General features: G+C 51.0%; 2 protein-coding genes across 2 annotated transcripts in view; one reads left to right on the forward strand and one right to left on the reverse strand.

The window, feature by feature from the left end:
• MED12 (mediator complex subunit 12) overlaps window positions 1–12,459 on the reverse strand; it is a gene marked incomplete at both ends in the record, with an annotated part of 36,603 nt that extends 24,144 nt beyond the window's left edge. Inside the window, 14 exon segments of the mRNA XM_082004025.1 lie at window positions 79–159; window positions 603–832; window positions 1,468–1,594; window positions 1,996–2,127; window positions 2,962–3,098; window positions 3,545–3,644; window positions 3,936–4,082; window positions 6,237–6,491; window positions 7,057–7,167; window positions 7,454–7,629; window positions 8,944–9,103; window positions 10,823–11,014; window positions 11,870–11,974; window positions 12,361–12,459. Of these exon segments, the coding sequence (XP_081860151.1) occupies window positions 79–159; window positions 603–832; window positions 1,468–1,594; window positions 1,996–2,127; window positions 2,962–3,098; window positions 3,545–3,644; window positions 3,936–4,082; window positions 6,237–6,491; window positions 7,057–7,167; window positions 7,454–7,629; window positions 8,944–9,103; window positions 10,823–11,014; window positions 11,870–11,974; window positions 12,361–12,459 (2,052 nt within the window).
• Window positions 12,460–13,613: 1,154 nt separating this feature from the next.
• IL2RG (interleukin 2 receptor subunit gamma) lies at window positions 13,614–17,679 on the forward strand (the record flags this gene model as incomplete). The annotated part of the gene is made up of 8 exons (XM_082004073.1): window positions 13,614–13,701; window positions 15,573–15,663; window positions 15,900–16,084; window positions 16,216–16,358; window positions 16,468–16,630; window positions 17,086–17,194; window positions 17,271–17,355; window positions 17,458–17,679. The coding sequence occupies 8 exons, from the start codon at window positions 13,614–13,616 to the stop codon at window positions 17,653–17,655; spliced, it is 1,062 nt and encodes a 353-aa protein (XP_081860199.1). The 3' UTR covers window positions 17,656–17,679.
• Window positions 17,680–17,924: the final 245 nt, after the last annotated feature.

The following is a 17,924-nucleotide window of genomic DNA, read 5'->3' on the forward strand; positions in this document are numbered from 1 at the left end:
AGGCACGTACTGCCCCTAGTCCCACTACAACATACTGACCTACTTACTAAGTAGCAGGTAGAAAATGCAGGAACATACCGAAAAGTCTGTCTTCTCCATGTCATCAAAGAGCATGCTGGAGTTGTGGTCGATGTCCATGGGCTCAGAAAGACCTGTGTCCTGGGAACAGACAGAGCAGTTTTACATCTCAGTGATGCACCAGGGAACAAGAGATTATTTGTTTACTACAGCAGCCAATGTTCATGTTGGACAGTGACAGCAATGTGCCAACACACCCATGGTGCCTGGCAAGTTGGAGCCTAATACACTGCAAACATCGTGACCAGGCCTCACACAACACCTCATGATATGCTGCTGTGCTCCAAGCAGTCTAAGATTTTTCTGTCTACCCCTTTACATTCTGCAGGCCCTTTCCAGCCATTTTGAACACAGCCTTCTACTTTTGAAACTGCAATGCTATGTAAATAGGTTGGGAAAAGGAGAAGCATGAGTCACTGGTACATCCTCCAGCAGGTAATAGCAAGGAGGCTGCAAAGCTGGTAAAAATGGGCAACCACAACACGAGGACATGTACAGGAGGGCCATGGTCCTTGTGCTCTCACCTCTAGCTTGATGCCACTGTTTCCCTCTGTCTCCTTCCTGTCATGCTCCTCAGCAGGGTCATCGAAGGGTGAGGGAGGGCGAGGCCCATGAGAATCCATGGCCAGATCACCCCGGGAGATGAGCGTGCACATGTAGATGTTGTGAGAAAAGACGTCATGTCGGATTAGCTCACAGAACAGCAGCACCAGGTTAAAGAACTCCACCTTCTCATTTTCCTTCCCAGGATCAGCTGAAAGGGCAGCATAGAGAGTCAGAGCTATCAGAGTCTTGCTGCAACACTTGGAGCAATGCCAGCCACCTAACCTAGCGCTAGAGAAAGTGTTTCCAGAGATCTCAACATGGTAAGTGACCAATACATAGTTCTGAGATTACAGTAGGGACTAAAAGCAGAAAGCCCAGTTTCAACAGGTGACAATTAAGTAAGTCAAAAGCTCTCCAGGTAGTCTCACAGACCAGAGGCATAGGACTTTAGCCTGGAAGTGCCATTCCTGGGCATAAAAACAGTTGCCTGAATCATTCTGTCCCCCTTAATCTGTTTGCAGTACTTCTACTGAGAGACTATTCCAGAGCTTTGTCACTCACTAGTTAGAAACCTCCCTCTAGTTCTCAGCCTGAATTAATTCCTGATTAGGCTATACTCATTTATTCTTGGCCAACACTTTGTTAACAGAAGTGCTTCTGCATTATCTTTCTGTTACCTGGCCCTCCAGGCTGCTTTCCCTCCCTCTCCAAGGTATGCTCTGGATCACAAGGAAGCCAGAGAGGTACATTCAAGATGTACACACAAGAGTATAGCACACAAACTCAAAGTTTGCAGGAGAGGGAAAGCTAGAAACTGGGAGACCACAAATTCTTATTACATACTTAGCACAGGAGCTTGAGTGTCAAGGAACTGCATAAGGACATCCTGAAAGACAGGAGCGCTGGCTGCTGAGAGCGAGCCCGAGGAGATGGAACCCTTCTCATCCACAACTTCAGAGTCTCCACATCTCTGTGGAAACAAAAAAAAGTACCAACTGCTGTCACAGAGGAGAAACTCACTATTCATAAACCCCAAAAAAGAAGTCTTCAAGAGACTTTTCCTATCTTGCACTTATAGAAAAGCCACCACAGAGGTTTCTGTAAGCCACTTCAGTCTCCAAGGATGCCAGTACTTCTGCACTGCTATCAACTGTCTTCAAACATATCCACGAAATGGGATACACATCGTCCCACAGGCTCATTTATGACCTACTTTGGGTTACATGGAGTAAATGCCATAATTAACAGCACCAGTGTTAAGAGGCATTGTGCTGATCAGCCTTTGCCTTTTGGCGTAATAGTTAGATAACTGCAGTTAGGTAACCTCTGCTCTCCTTTACTGCTGCTAGCCTTCTAGGAATAAGGACTTACCTCAGCCTCTATCTCTGCTTGACGCTTCTCCAGGAGTTTGGCCACGACCATAGCCCTGTGGCGTCCAGAGCGTTTATAGCTGACAGCCCACTCGCACAGCAAGGCCACCACTGCATCGTCATCTGGGGAGATCTGTTGAGATAAGCACTACAGTGAGAACCTGAGCCAAACAGAAGAGGTGAGCAGTCCTAAGGCCTCAGGTGGGATATAACAGTGAGTCTACTTCTAGCAGAGCACAGCCTGCTAGACTGCTACATTCCCCACTTCTTAAAACAGGAGGGCAGATGTCAAGCTAGAGTGCCCCTGCTTTGTCTCTGCTTTGACTCCACTTTGCAACATGAGGTGGTCCACAGCCCTTGACAAATCTCCAGGCTGGCTTTTCTTCAGAAAATCATCTGTCTTCCAGCAGCACATCTATGGAGTGCTAATCCTAGCACAGAGTGAAACACAGCTTCTTGACAGCATTATACAAAGTATGCAAATTACCAGTCCTGCAGTGCACTTCCAGGAACCAATGCAGTATTGGTTGCACTATGGTCCTATACATCATAAATATGTCACCTGCCAGGCTAAGAGGAACCTGAAGTGTGAGCTCCCAGACTCCCAGGAAGCATCTGCCAGAATTTGACAAGGCTAGCATTTACTTCTCTCAGATATATAATACATAATTATCATCAATCTGCTATCCACACTGATGTCTTCCATCAGGAGACTCTCCTCAGTTAGCTGTGTGGATTGTCTCAAGCTTACATGTATTTGTCAACACAGACTTTCTAGAGCACAGACCCCCCATCCTCACTTCGGTACCTCCCTAGCTTAAGGCTGCACAAAATGGTTTTCAATGGAGATCGCATTTCTTGGCCAAACGCCACTACCTAGTCAGCTCTCTGCAGACACAGGACAGTAACCATAGAATATAAACAAGAACATTCAAGACCAGGGCCCAGCAGCTAAGACCCAAGGCACCTCATGACTATCTTTGGTTGGACCCAGCCCAAATATCCTGTTATACAGGGAATCCAAAGAGTTGCTGAAGTCAGATCTTTCAAAGCTGTGACTGTCCAAAACTTCTAGAGTGTGCAAGACCCGGCCAATAGTGAAACCTAGAAAAGAACAGAGAAGAGAAATGTGTATTTGGCAACTGGTACAACAGACTCTGGAACAAAAGTTTCTGTGAGCTCATTGCTCAGGAGACTGCTGAAGGAAAGCTGTACCAGTCAGGCAAGAGTCCACCTAGCTTAGTATCCTGACTCTCACAGCAGCCAACAGCAGACTTTAGGGGAAAGCAGTCGGAACATGGCATGTATATGACAGTATAGCTCTCTGGTACACATTTCCAGCTTCCAGCAACAGAAACTCCCCCTATATCTGGGGAAACAGACCCATGCAAGATTTTGCACTGGAAAGAAATATGAGCCATTTGTGTTTTTTCACTTCTGACAGTAAACACCAATGGCAGCAAATAGAAAAAAAAAAATAGCCAGACAGGAAGTTTCTCAGGGTAACACATGGAACAGGGGGAGAGAAACTTTAACCTACAGCAAGTTACCTGCTGTGGTTTCCTGGCACTTGTCAAATGACCAGCGAACCTCCACAGCCTGGCCACGTTCCTTTATCTGCTGCTCAATCTCACGCAGCTTTGCCCGAACCTAAAAGCAATGGACTTGTGTAAACACACAAAAGGATGCCTTAAAAGTCCTGTGTATAAAGTTATCAGAAAACAAAGAGCATGACAGTAATTCTACTCAAGGTTAGATTTTGCCTGTCTTCCAAGGAGATCACTGTCTTGCTTACAGCAGAATGGGAGCAGTTAATTCCTCGGGAGCAAGACAGCACCTCCAGCTCTGCTTATCACACAACGTGAAAAGAAAATTCTGAAAGACCTAAGATACAGTTATTATCCTGGACCACAAGAGCTCCCTTTTTTAAAGGCTGCTCACCTGCTGTGTAAAGGCTGAATTCCCTCCTGGCATGGGCAAGTTGGATGGGGCTATAGGCAGGTGATCCAATGGAGAGCCAGTCTTTATCCTGCTATCAGTCAATGAGTAATGCCATACAAGGGCACTTGGGCAACACAAAATTATACTCTGCAACAGATAGAAAAGTCAGTATCATTGAGAAAATCAAGGCCAAAGCAATTAAGTTAGATTACTTTCTACAGAATAACCACTCCTTTATCCTAATGCCCAGGCATTCATTATCCTGTATACAGATTTACTGTTTAGGGTTTTTTTGTTCTAAGCTCTGAAAGAGTCTTTGGGCTAAAGACCATACCAGAGTAGAAAGGAGTAAATTAGTATTTTTCCTGCACTGAGTTTCTTGTCCTAGGTATGCTTAGGAAGCCAATACCAGAATTCCACGTTATCCAAGAGCAGCCACATGTTGCTGCAGAGCTCCCTGGTGCTTCTAAACCAAACTTGTTTCCTACAACTCACACTGTCAAGACACAATCCAACCCTCATGGTCCAGGAGCAGCATTTACATTAGTGACTTATAGTCCTCATCAAGAGTAAAGTGTGAGAAGAAATAAGAGTCAACAGATTCAAACTCATTATATTATTTAATAATCACAAGTATGATTATAGCAATACTATTGTTATTATAATCATTATGTATTTCATTCTTTTACGATCTTGCACAGATACCCACACGAACACAGACAAAACTTCACTGAACAATTCCTAGGATACACCCCTGCAGACAACCAAGGCTGGTTTAAACACTCAAACCAAAGAATCCATCATATCTCAAGAACATTTGAGCAAAGGTTAATTATGAACACAGCTAGAAATGCATCTGTTTCCAGCCTGACTTTACCCAGCTCCAGCTTCCGGCCACTAGATCTTATTCTGCCTTAGCCTTATCTACTATCAGAAGATTTGTAGACCTTCTATCAGAAGAGTTCTTCTGAGACATACTAAAAAAGATCAGACCATCATGAACCAATTTGAACTTTTTAAGCACGTTGTGTTCGAACTCCAAATCAGCCAAATCTATGCTCATATATTTTCCCGAAACTAAGATCCCCAAAGAAAGAATTTTTATATTTAAAAGGACGTTTTATCACACAGAAACTAGAAAAAAAACCCTAAACTTTTTTAACAGAAGGTGATCAAGAAAGACTTCATAGGAATACAAAGGGGTTATTTATAATCCCCGCATTGCTCTCTAGCCCTTGCAGACAGATCCTTATTTCCAGCCAACTGTACTCTAGGAATTTTCTTTCTACCCTGTTTGAGAGCTGGCTGACTGCTTCTTGATCCTGTCAGGGCTCTTTGATCTCAAGTTTCTCTGTTAAACTGCAGGTTCCCAAGCTCTGTGCTCTCTTCCTCTCCACCTCCTGCTCCATCCTACAACCCTCTGGAATCTCCTCTGCTTTAAGGTGGCCCTTTCCTCCCCTGGAAGGGGCAATCTCCATTCCTTCTGCAAGGACCCACCTGACCTAGTCACTCTCCTCTTGAGGGAGAAAAACACAACCATGAACACACACAGACTGAACAGAACTCACTTATCTCCCTCTCACAGAAGGACAGTATAGACTGAGTCCCACAGTGACACAACAACATTTGCCCTTCAAACATCTATCAATAAGACTTCAGCAACCTTGCCCTTTTACTGCAAGGTAAAGTTTAATCAATTCCAAGTATAAAGATTATGAGTTTAGGGTCATTCGTTTTCATAGCCTGCTGCCACTCCTGAGGAGAGTGGTCTGCCTAAACCATTACAGTTCTTCCATAAAGAAGTGGAAGGGGTTGATTTTTGTGTGTGCTGGTTGTTTGGTTTTTTGGGGTTTTGTTTTGTTTTTTTTTTCTTCTGTGGAGGTGTTTTTTCTGGTGAGGCGTTAAGTGCTCACAAAATTACAAAGCACTCTCATTTCTGGCATAATTTCCTTTCCTGGATGACAATCTGTTACTAACATACACAAGATTAAATAACCCTTTCTTTCTCATCTCCTCTTCTGCAAAGCTTTCCCAGACATCTACGGCACCTGTGAAGAGAGCAAAAGGCTCTATTCCAACCAATTTTTCTTATGCAAGTCAGTCAAGGGCACTGCTATAGCAGTGATGTCTGGTACGAAAGCTCTGTAACACATCAGCAGAGACCTACCCTTTGACAGTTACAGTTTGATAATTCTGTAGTCAGGAAGTTGCTGACTCAAACTGTAATGATTTTTCTGTGATGATATACAATATAAACTCTCCCTGTTGACTCCACTATCACCAACCACTACTCAAGCATACCTGGAGGATGCAGCTGAGCCCATATACCACTGGCCGGTGCTGGGGGCACAACAGTAAGTCGCTGAAAGGGCTGGGAGGAGGATTCCCTGCAGCTGGCTGAGGGGTGGGAGTTGACGGAAGAGCATTCCCTGTCTGGGCAGACAGGATGTGGGGTGGGTGCCCGCCAGCACCATCCAGTTGCATAGCAAGCCTGCGGGTGCAGAAGTAGGCCAGACGTCTGGACAGGTATGCAGACTGCACAAACTCTCCAGAGTACTGTAGGGAAGAGGGATGGGGGAAAAATATCCTCGTTAAAAGCAACACAAGAGAAACCCTTGACCCTCCCAAAATAGTATACTGTGTGGCGCTGTCTTGTAGAGACAGTCCCTTTTTACAGAGAGCTCCTTAGCATCATCCATCACCCATTAGCTAATAAGCATCAGAAGAACCCTTTGAATGCTCTATGGCAATGACTTCATGTATCAAAATGTACCCACACCCAGCCTTCCCAGGGCTTCAAAGGTCTGCCTAGAATCTGTTGCAACAGAAAGAAAGAAAAGCAGCTTCCACATAGCGGTGCACAACAAGTCCAACTCTCACAGCTATGACATGGGCAGGGATTACCAAGTCCAGTGCAGGGAAAGAGGGTAAAGAAGAAAGAAACAGAAGGGAGCAGGACTAAAGATGTATCCCCCTTGCATGAGCTGAAAAGGATGCTCAGAGGGACACTCCCTAGTGTTCTCAGTGCAAAATAGCTCATCATCCCTTAGGTGATAGGAAGGGGACTGACATCAGTGGAAGTCAACACTGTTCTGAAGCAAGCTGGGTATGTATTTCTCACCCGCAACAGCAGGGGTAGGAGCATTTTCAGAAATTCATCTTCTCCTGACCGTATCTTCTCAAAGCACTCAAGGACCCATGTCAAGAATTCATGCCGGTCCAGCATGCCATCCTGCACACAGATAAAGGCAGAGCAAATGGACAAAAGCTGAAGCAACACCCACTAAGGAAAGGCAGAGAAGCAGCAGCTCTGCTGCTCTTCTGACAGTGGGAATAACTCTAGGAGTTTGTGCAGTTCTGTACTACCCCTGTTCTACTACTGAGCTCAGAATTGCATCCAGCTCTAACAGTCTATTCACAGAAAGAGAATGTCCTGCAAAAAATAAATCACTTTGCATCCACTTCCCCCAGCCCTCCTCTGCTACGCACCTACCCAGCAGCCCCCTCCAGTCCCTCACCTGGAACATGAACATAGCTAGTTTCTCATTGTAGTCCCACTGCTTCAAAGCTTGTTCCACCTCTTGGGGCATTGGCCCAGATGGTGAACCACAGCCTTGCCCTGGAAGCTGTCTATAGAACTCCGCAATTTTCTGCAGCTGCTCTGACAGGTACTTGGTGATGATCTGTGTCCATTCTGGAGAAGAGGAGACAGGTTAGCAACAAGTGCCACGGTAAACAGAGGCAGGAAAGAATGAGGCTGGTGTGCAGGTGGAAACCAAAAAAGTTCCTGTCATTTGAAAAGGACAGAAAGACAAAGAAAGAAAAGTGCCACAACATTATCTTTGCTTGTGGTCTGGGGGTGGTTGTGAGGAAGAGGCAGCCACAGAAACAGGGAACAAGGGGAAAAACTTCTGGTTGGGTGGCAGGGTTACTTTGTACAAGAAAAGTTGGGAAGAAAGATTCCTCAACTGCAGCTACTGAGAATCAGCAGGCAGAGTGAAGACGCTTTCCAGTGGGGAGCGGTTTTAGGCCAGTTTGGTTTAGCATCCTCAATAATTTGACGGACAGCAGAAACACTGGAAATACTTCAACTCTGAACTTGTTCTTAATCTATCTGATGTATCAGTGTAAAGCCATGATCAACAATTTTTTTAAATAATTGTTTTATACTAAAAACTAACTGTGTAAGATACAAGCTCAATACACAAAGTGACAGCACGATTAAATTCCTCTGGGACAATGCAGATGGCAAAAGTCAAGGCAAAATATGCAAGTACGTGAAACAAACAACACTTACAGGGTCAGCAGTAGGACAAACACCCAAAGGAACCGGAAAGTAAGTGGGATAAATACACCTGACAAACCAATCTATCTCCACCAACAGAGCTAAGAAGTCTGTGTAATTTTTACACCAAAGATAAACAAGAAGGAAAAAAAAAAATCCATGGACTTGAGTTGCTAATACCACTTTTCAAAGGACTGTGATCAGGTCCTGTAGTCACAGCCATACAAACCAGAAAACAGCCAGGGGAGCTCTCCTAGACTGCAGTAATGTGGAGCGGACCAGGATGCAAAGGATGGTAGATATGGGATCCAGTAAGGCTTAATGAAATTTGAAACACAAACAGAGAATAACATACTGGAATTCTCTGGGAAACATACTTACTCACTTGAGAAGAAGCTAATCAGTCATTGCTAAATTATAACATTTACAGTTTTTGTAGGGTAAGAAAAAAACAGGTTATACAGCAGAGGAACACAGTAGAACTTAACAGAGAGAAAGAAGAGGTAGGCTCTCAGGAAGTATTTGTGGCTGCTAAGACTCATTTTTCAACAGTCTATTCTCACAGGTGGGTTCTGTTTTAGACAGTTATGCACATCAGAGCACTAGGACTTATCAGCAGGAAACAAGCTTATATGGATTTCCAGCTACCTCTTCTATTCAAGAGCAGGCTGAGAAGGAAACATGTGGGATGGACAAAACCAGTGCTCCACACAAAGTGCTTACCAATGAAGGGATCAATGACATGACGCTTTTTCACCTTGGTTTCCGTGATGGCAGCATAATAGGCACAAGTCATTTTGATGAGCCAGGCTGCTCTCATTACTGGAACAGTGTATTTTGCCAAATAACCAAAAACCTCTTCCTTCTTGCTGAAGATGGGCACCTGTAACAGAATTGAGAGGGAAAATGGCAACCAAGGACTTAGATGGCAACTATTCCAAAGTAACTACAAATGATGTAGGCACTGCAAGCTGTGAAAAAGGTAAAACCTACTGCAATAGTTCACCTCTGGTCAGAAAGCAATAGTACCAAAGCTGCATTTCAGTATAAACAGAAACAAAACAAACGGAAAGAAGACAGAAAACATGATTACATCACTGTAAATCCACACCCTGAATCCTGCAAATGGCTTTGAGGACATCCTCCAGAGAGGATATAAACAACTACCAAAGGACTGAATCAGAAACAGAGTGTCTACTATACAGACTATAGATAGGAGTCTTCTATTTTGTAAACAAAACAGAGTGGTTTCAGAAGTCTTGTAATATCATAAATAGCCAACAGAAGACTGTGAGAAACAGGGAATTGAGTACCATGGGAGGAAGGAATTCATTAATCCAGGATTCAAAATTCAAGATACAACACGGGAGGATACCAGCGAAATCATCAGACTGCAGATCTATAGTAACATATCACAGGAAGCAGTAACACATCACAGGAAAAGATACAGCTGTGGGGCTCATTTCCACAGGATACTATGGAGAGCAAAAGTATGCATGTGTTCACAGAGGAACAAGACCAATTCACAGAGAACAGGTCCATTTGCTAGGTATCTCTAAGTTCCTGAGCTACCGATGGTTCAACCACTTACTTGCTATGTTTCTTACATTCTTCACAACTATTCTCTGATGCCTCAAAGACACAGACTACTTGGCTACCAATAGTCACTGCCCTCATGTCTAAGTCCATGAAAACTGATGAAGCCTACTGCCGGAAACTGGGGACAGTCTTGAAAGGTTCAAGCTTTCACAATGACCTAAGGAAACTGACAGCCAACATGCAAAGAAGGACACAAGGACTAAGTTTATAGAGAGATAAATTCTGGGAAAATCCGATTACTTTCTTTTCCCCCAATAGTGACTCAGAACACCAAGGATCAGACAAACTCCAGCTCCTAAACTACGTGCTCTACTACCATTTCGCAACTGGGAGTTATATTTTTCCACAATGCATTCCTGAATTCCTAGTTTATAGGCCCACTCCAATAGACAGTTAGTTCCCCTTGCTATCAGGCCCAATAAAACAGCACCGTAAGACCCTTCTTTCATACTCTACAGAATTCAATGCTACCAGGGAAATATCTAGCTCTACACCCTAGCGGACAGAAATGCTCTAGCTTGACTGAGAGCAAGCTATAGTACATATACTCTTCTCAGCTTAAAACCAGAAACGCGTGTCACTCTAACAGAAGTCTGGGAAGACATTCAGCTGATTATTTACAGTAATTCTAACCATGATTTCTGAGAACTTGAAAAACCCTCTGCAACAGGAATGGTCCTAATCTAAACAACAGACCAAAGGCAACAGTGGCAGCTCTTCTGAAAAACACTGGACCCTTAAAATAAATCAGTCGTATCATGTAAGCCAAAAGGCAAAGTTGAACACCACCTCCAAACAACAGATGAAGGACGAGTTATCTGAGTGGGGATGACTACAGCCAATGCACTACAAATCCTGGATATGCACTTCAAGTTGAAAGCTTCAAGAGATGCGGAGAGAAGAAACTTCTCCAAATAGTAAAAACCTTCTACTACACTAACGCTTCAGAAACAAGCATAGATTAAAAGATCTGCCCTGTCAGACAGCCTCTCCTGTAACACACCTTCTTAGCAAGATGAGTGAGGGGTTTAGTTCCAGCCAGATCTGTGAACCAGTTGTTTATGGCACTTTGAGAACGAGCTGTCACCAGCCAAAAGTTATCCTTCTGATTCACCTGGGGTTTCCGTCTTCCCGTGTCAGGCAGTGTATTGCACCGCAGCTTTTCTGCGATAATACTGCTAAAATTTGAACTGATCTGGGAAAAAAAAGAAAAGAACGACAAATTACATTTCACAGGTCAAAGATCTACTCTGTGTGTGATCCATTCTATGTATTCTATGAGGTTTTAAACCTCATTTACCATTCCTACCAAAAGTTTTACCAGTATCAACTTTGGAAACACAAAAAACCTGCCAATAATTTCCTGTGTTATACTCCCAAAAAGGAATGCTACTAGACAGCTCATACAATAACCAAGCAGGAACTCAAGTTGAGATGGACACAACTTTTTATAAATACTTGTCAAACCAGACAGAAGACTTCTGGGACAGACGTCAGACAAGGAAAATAAATATACTGTGCTTCCTGATTGCCATCCATTCCAGGTCATTACTAGTCCTCTTGCTGGGGAGGCCAGGAATTTAACACCTTGATTTTAGAAACTGGAAAAATGGTGTTGAAGCCTGTTATATAACTCCCATGCTTAAACTGCCAGATGTTTCAGGAAATCTTACTTCTCTTCTACCATGGCCATAATGTAACCAAACCAGTAAGTTTTCCTGCTTCTGGTATCACAGTCTTCTCCTTTAATTGCAGAATATGAGGAGTTCTAGATGCTGGTTTAAGAGAGACTGCAGATACAGACCTGCCCCTAAGATGTACGGAGCAAGACAAGAACCTGCTCTCTGAGGTGGCACACAGTTCCAAAAGAACACAGAATTTGGTTCTACAGGGACAGTGGGTTAGGTCCTACAACACCCATCCTAAAGGGCAGGGTCTCCTGGTTTTGGATGTGGGGAAAGAATGAGATCCAGGACTGCCCAGGACCCAGCACCCTACCCGGACGCGCACCAGGCCCTGCCGCACCTCCGCGCCGCCCACTGGATCTCACCTTCGCTGGGTTAAAATTGACATTTTTGGCACTGCCATGCTCGTCCCCAGAGACCGCCGGCTGGTTGTTGAAGCCCTGCTTGACGTTCAGAGCAGTCAGCTCATCCTGCAGGGGAAGGATGATCAGCGGGGCCTGGCAAGGCCCCTCCACGCCAAACGCCCACAGCCTCTGTCCCCGCCACGGCGGCTCGGCCACCGTGGGGACAGGGCCCGGCGACGGCCCGGCAGGTCCCAGCCGACCTGCCCCAGGCCCCTGATGCCCAGCGGCAACCCAGGCGAGTGCTGGGACCCAGGAACTGCGGGGCCCTGTGCCAGGCCCCCGCAAGCCGGGGGCCCGGCGAGATGGGCCCCTCACGCCCAGCCATTGCGGGGACACCGGGCTCCCCACCCCCACCCCAGGGACTCCCAGCGCTCCCCCGGGGCCTCCTCACGGCCAGCCCCGGGCACGGCGGCCCCACACCCCGGGTGCCCCCGCAACCCCGGCCCCCACACCTCCTTTTGCTTAGGGTCCTGCGGGTAGACATCGGGCGGGCCGAGGCGTGGGCGCTTCAGCGGGCGGTGCTCGTAGCTGAGGACGCCAAAGGCCGCCATCCCGGGCCAGCCGGCGGGCAGAGGCGGCCGGGCCACAACAGGGGGCGGCCGGGCCACAACAGGGGGCGGCCGGGCCACAACAGGGGGCGGCCGGGCCACAACAGGGGGCGGCCGGGCCACAACAGGGGGCGGCCGGGCCACAACAGGGGGCGGCCGGGCCACAACAGGGGCCGCCCGCGCCTGCGCCCTGCTCCAGGGCCACCCGAGCGCTGCCGGAGAGGCCCGAGCGAGGCTCTGCTGTCACGGGGATCTCCGAGGGGAGCCGGAGAGTCCCGAAGCCAGGCCGAGGAAGCACGAAGAGGCCCGAGCGCCGCCGGGGACGGTCCGAGCTTGCGCCGAGCGGAGGCGGAAAATGTCGAAGAAGGACGGGGCGGCCCGAGGGGAGCGCTGCGCCCCCTGGCGGAACCGCTGCGCCGGCGGCGCGCCGGCCTGGGGTCACGTCACCACACCCCTCCACCTCCCCGGCCGTCATCATTCCCCCCAGCACCGCCCCCCGCCCCCCGCGACACCTCCCTTGCGGCCCTACGGCCGCCGTCCCCGCGACCACACCCCCCTCGCTGCGGCCATGCCCGTCCCCCGTCACTGCCCCCGTCACTAGTCCTCATCACTGGCCCCCGCAACCCCTTCCCGTAACTGCCCCCGAGTGCCTACACCTGCCCCCGTGAGCCCCTTTGCGACCGTCTCCCCGTAGCTGCCACCCGGGACTGCCCCAGTGACCCCCAGATCTGCCCAGCTCTCAGGGACAGGGACACGCATGGTCGGGCTGAGGGTTGGGAGTCCCACACCAGCCCTGGCCCTGGGGGGCAGCCCTGTGGGGGTGAGCCCTGCGGCATGGTGGGGTGAGCTGTGAGAACATGGAGGAGTTCAGGGGGTCAGGCGGTGGGGCCCAGAGGGGTGAACTGGGGGGCCTGGGCAGGAAGGGTAGTGGGGCCCCAGTGGGATGAGCCATGGGACCCTGCTGGAGTGAGGCATGGGGCCCTGGTGTTGTGAGCCATGGTCCCCATTGGAGTCATCCATAGGGTGCCACAGAGGTGGGCCCCTCGGTGGTGGGTGGTGCTATGGGGCAGGAAGCAGCGCGGGTGCGGAAGCCAGCAGCCCTGCGAAGTGGGCTGTACGCGGAGGCCACTCGCATGTGCCCCACAGCTTACCCTGCCATGGTGGTACCCGGCACCTTCCTCGCATCCGTCCTCCTCTTCCTCTGCAGGCTGGGCCCCTACCTTGCTGCTGCCCACAACCCGCCAGGTAAGGGGGCACAAGAGCCCCAGCGGGGGCAGGAGGCTGCAGTGCCCCATGGGGGGTGGGGCTGGGGGATGTCTCTCCCCAGTGATGGTGGGCAAGGCGCACAGGACATGGGGCTGCGTGGGCCAGTGAGCCATTGGGGCATGCGCCAGAGACCCCACGACCACCTGGTGTGCCACAGGACCCCCAGCACCTACATGGCCCCTTGCAGTGGGGCTACAGGGAAAGCCAGGCTGTGCCAGGGAGCCCCATTGGGTGTCTTTGCTCCCGCCTCAGCACTAGAACATCACTGGCACCATTGGCCCCATGGCTACTGGCCCTGGGGCTCTACTGGCCCCACAGCTCCCAGCCCCACAACTCTGCCAGCCCTGGGTCTGCCAGCCCTGCAGGCAGTACTGTCGGGAAGGACCCTGGCCATGGGGATTCCTCGTGGCAGGCCAGGGTGGGGGCCAGCAACAGGATGCGATGAGCAGATCCTATCGGCCCTGTGCACCAGCTGGGCAGGGCCGCAGCCGGTGGATCTGCGCCGGCCGCCCTTTCCATCCCGGTCATGGCAGCAGTGCCACGCACAGGCAGGGGACAGGGGATGGAGGACAGCAGCTCCTCTTTCCACCTGGCACTCTTGCCTCAGCTGTTGTTTTCTGAGAAAAAATCCACTTCTTGGCTGGCTGTCAGTAAAACACCAGCTATCTGTGGAAACACAAGCCCCCCCTGTCGCTGGACTTCCTGGGCCAGCAGGAAGGTGTCCTCCATCTCAACGTGTGGAAACAGCCGGAGCACAGCCCATTTGCTCCATTGTGTCACATTACAACCCAGAAAAGCCTGGCGCTGGCTCCACAGTGCTGGCCAATGGGTTTGAACCTTAGAAGGGACCAGGTGTTCCATTGCTGGTATTTGAGGGGAAAAATCACATTTTCTGGGAGCCTCCAGGGCAGCTCGCAGCTGCCAGCAGCTGGTTTGGCACTTGCAAAGACTCTGCGAGGCACCTCAGTCCATCAGAGATGCTTGTCCTGTAGTGAGCCCTGCCAGAGCGGCCTGCAGCATGATGCCCAGCATTGGGACCTGCACCGCCCTGGTGGCCCTGCAGCCCCCCAGCCAGCCCAGGATGTGGCCTCTGGCTGCGTGGGCAAGACTGGGGCCAGCACAGTGCAGCGGAAGGAGGGGGCAGAGGAGCCGGCGTGGGTGCCTGGAGCAGCTGCTCAGCCTCCCGGGGCTCGGCAGTGTTTCCTGCAGAGATCAAACTGCCGGGGCTCGGCCCCTGGCCCCATGGTGGGGAGCTGCGGTGGGAAGCACAACCCAGCAAAGCCCCCATCACCCATACACAGGGACACTTGGGCACCTGCAAACACCGAAAAGAGTAAGAGTGAGATGAATTTAGCTGGGATGGAGACATCAGGCACAAATCCTGTAAACCCCACAATTTTCTCGCTGGACAAGGAAAATGGGTTGGTAGGGAGTGGTGTCCCTCCTGTCCTACAGTGCCAGGGGCTGCAAACACTGGCCATGGGGCAACTAAGGGGAGCGGATGGAGGAATCGGGGCAAAACAGCACAACTGGAGCAAGAGGAGCCAGTGGCACGGATGCAGGAAGGACAGCTGCTTGGCTAGCAGTCCTTTAGAAGAAGACGTGGGGCTGCATGCAGCCCAGGCATCACCGACACAGCATGTATGAACAGGATTGGGGGGAGCCTGGCATTGCAGGCAGGCTGCACTGCAGCTCCACCAGGAAGAGCTGGGCTTGTTTGGTTCACATGGAGGAAGGCTGATGGGATGTGCAGCCCCTCCAGGCATGTGCTGTGTCCCCTCACAGTGCACCCCCAGGCCCTGGTGCAACCACCCACCACCACGGTGCCCAGCAGTGTCTGTCCCTTCCAGGGGTGGAGTGTGTCCTCTTCAACGAGGAGTACATGACCTGCACGTGGGGGAGCAGAGAGACACTCACAGCCAACTACTCCCTCTACTACTGGTAGGTGCCCCTGCCCCACAGCCAGCCCCACAAGCAGGGTGTCCAGCGCTGGGTCCCCACACAGGAGGCTCCTGCCAGCATTGCTGGTCCCAGAATCAGCCTGCTCCTCTTCTGTGAGCCCAGGGTGGGGGAGACTGTCACCGGGGCAAGCAGCGGGATGAGCCAGGGAGAGGGGTGCTGGTAAGGGCTGGGGTGTGCGGGGTCTTGGGGAGCCCTGATAACCCACTGTGGCACAGGTATGAGAACAGGTCCCCCGTGGTGGAGTGCAAGCACTACTTGCAGGACCAGGACATCACTGTCGGCTGCCACTTCAACCAGAGTGAGATCATCCAGTTCCAGCCTTTCCGCGTCCTCGTCAATGCCAGCCTCGGCGGCAGGATCCTGGAGATCCCCAGCGAGCGCATGCAGCTGCAGGACCTGGGTATGGAGTGGTAGGGTGTGCCCACTGTCCTCTCTGGGGCTGCTGTGGAGCAGGAGCAGGTCTGTGGGTCCCCAGGCTGGTGGCAGGGCCACTGGGGACGGCAATCACCAGGCATCACCTGTTCCTTGCAGTGAAACCAGAGGCGCCTGTCAACCTGACCATCCGCAACATGAGCAGCAATCAGCTGCAGCTGACCTGGACCTCCCCGTACCCCAAAGCCCAGTGCCTGGAGCATGCCATCAAGTACAAGAGCAACAAGGATACCAGCTGGACGGTGAGAGCCCCCCAGATGCAGCACCCCCGCGGTTGTGCCCAGGAATGAGCTGTGCACCAGACTCCACAGCAGTGCTGGCCCTCACTGCATGGCCCACGTCTCTCTGCAGGAGCACCGGGTGAAAGGAGACATCTTCTCCTTCCCTAGTGTGGACTATGAGAAGTACTACACCTTCTACGTACGCAGCAAGATCAACAGCTACTGCGGCAGCACCCAGCTCTGGAGTGAGTGGAGCATCCCCGTGGTCTGGGGCAGCAACTCCACCAGCAAGGGTAGGTCCTGGGGCCTGTGGTGTGACAGGACAGGCTGGGCCATGGTGGGGCTCAGCAGGCAAGGGATGGCCAAGCAAGTGGAAAACTGGCCCGAGGCAGCAGCTCGAGGTCAAGACCCATCTGAGCACTGAGAGTGCAGGCAGCAGCATTACCCTCTGTGTACTTTGCACTTCTGGAAGCCAAACAGCCCCTGCCAGTGGCACCTGCTGATTTATACGAGGGGTTTGTTAGTCCTTGGAGAGTTGCTCTGGCATGGCCAGTCTAGGACAGGGTCACCAGCCAGTTGTGGTGACCAGCATGGCAGGGCTTGGGTACAGGCCCCTTCTCCATCCTCTGAGCCCCGCCATGGACGATGCTGAGCTCCTATGGCTGCCCATGAAGGGCCACCAGCATGCCCACCCCACTGGCCTGGCGGTGCACTGGCTGGGGGTCCATGTTACTCTGGCTCTTTGCAGGCACAGCAGAGGAGCAGCTACACTGGTTCTGGATTCACACGGTCTTGGTCCCCATTGCCTCCTGCCTGCTCCTGCTGGTCCTCATCGTCCTGCTGGTGCGCATGGAAAGGTGAGCGTGTGGGGGCTGGCGGAGGGCAGCAGCACTGGCTGGGGCCTTTCCCCTCTGACACGTTTCTCCCACACAGGGTGTGGGTCATCCTCATGCCCCGAATCCCCAACCCCAGCAAGAACTTCGATGACCTTTTCATCACCCACAATGGCAACTTCCAGGTAAGGCAGCTGCAGGCAGCCCTGCCCCAGGCTCACCCCCTGCCCAGTGCGTTTGGGGCTGTCTGGGTGGTGGCTTCTCTCATCCTGCTCTGCTCTCCGCAGGAATGGGCGGGAGTCCCCAAAGACATTGTGGAGAGCTTCAAGCCCAACTACAGTGAGAACATCTGCTATGTGAGCGAGCTACCTCCCAAGGACAGCTATGAGCATCTCTGGGAGGGCAGCAACCACCCACCATCAGTGATGCCCGGGGCCCCGGCTGCCCCTCACGAGCACAGCCCCTACAAGAACAGCTACGTGTGAGCGTGACGCGCTCCTGCACTCCTGCACCCTGCATGCTTCACACCCCTGCTACCCCACAGGCTTCACTCCCACCCTGCCTCCACCAAATGCCTGGGACCCCCAGCCCTGCTCCCTGCCATGGCCACACTCAGCCCCCCGTGACACGGCAGCTGTGCCACACCACAAGGTGCTGGGTGCACTGCAAGATGCTACATGAGCATGGTGCGCTGGGTGCACTGGGTGGTGCAATGGGTGCACTGCACAGTACACAGGGTGCAATGTGGAGCACC

The sequence above is a fragment of the Phaethon aethereus genome (assembly GCF_964289735.1).
Source record: "Phaethon aethereus genome assembly, chromosome: 10".
In the NCBI taxonomy this organism is placed as follows: Eukaryota; Metazoa; Chordata; class Aves; order Phaethontiformes; family Phaethontidae; genus Phaethon; species Phaethon aethereus.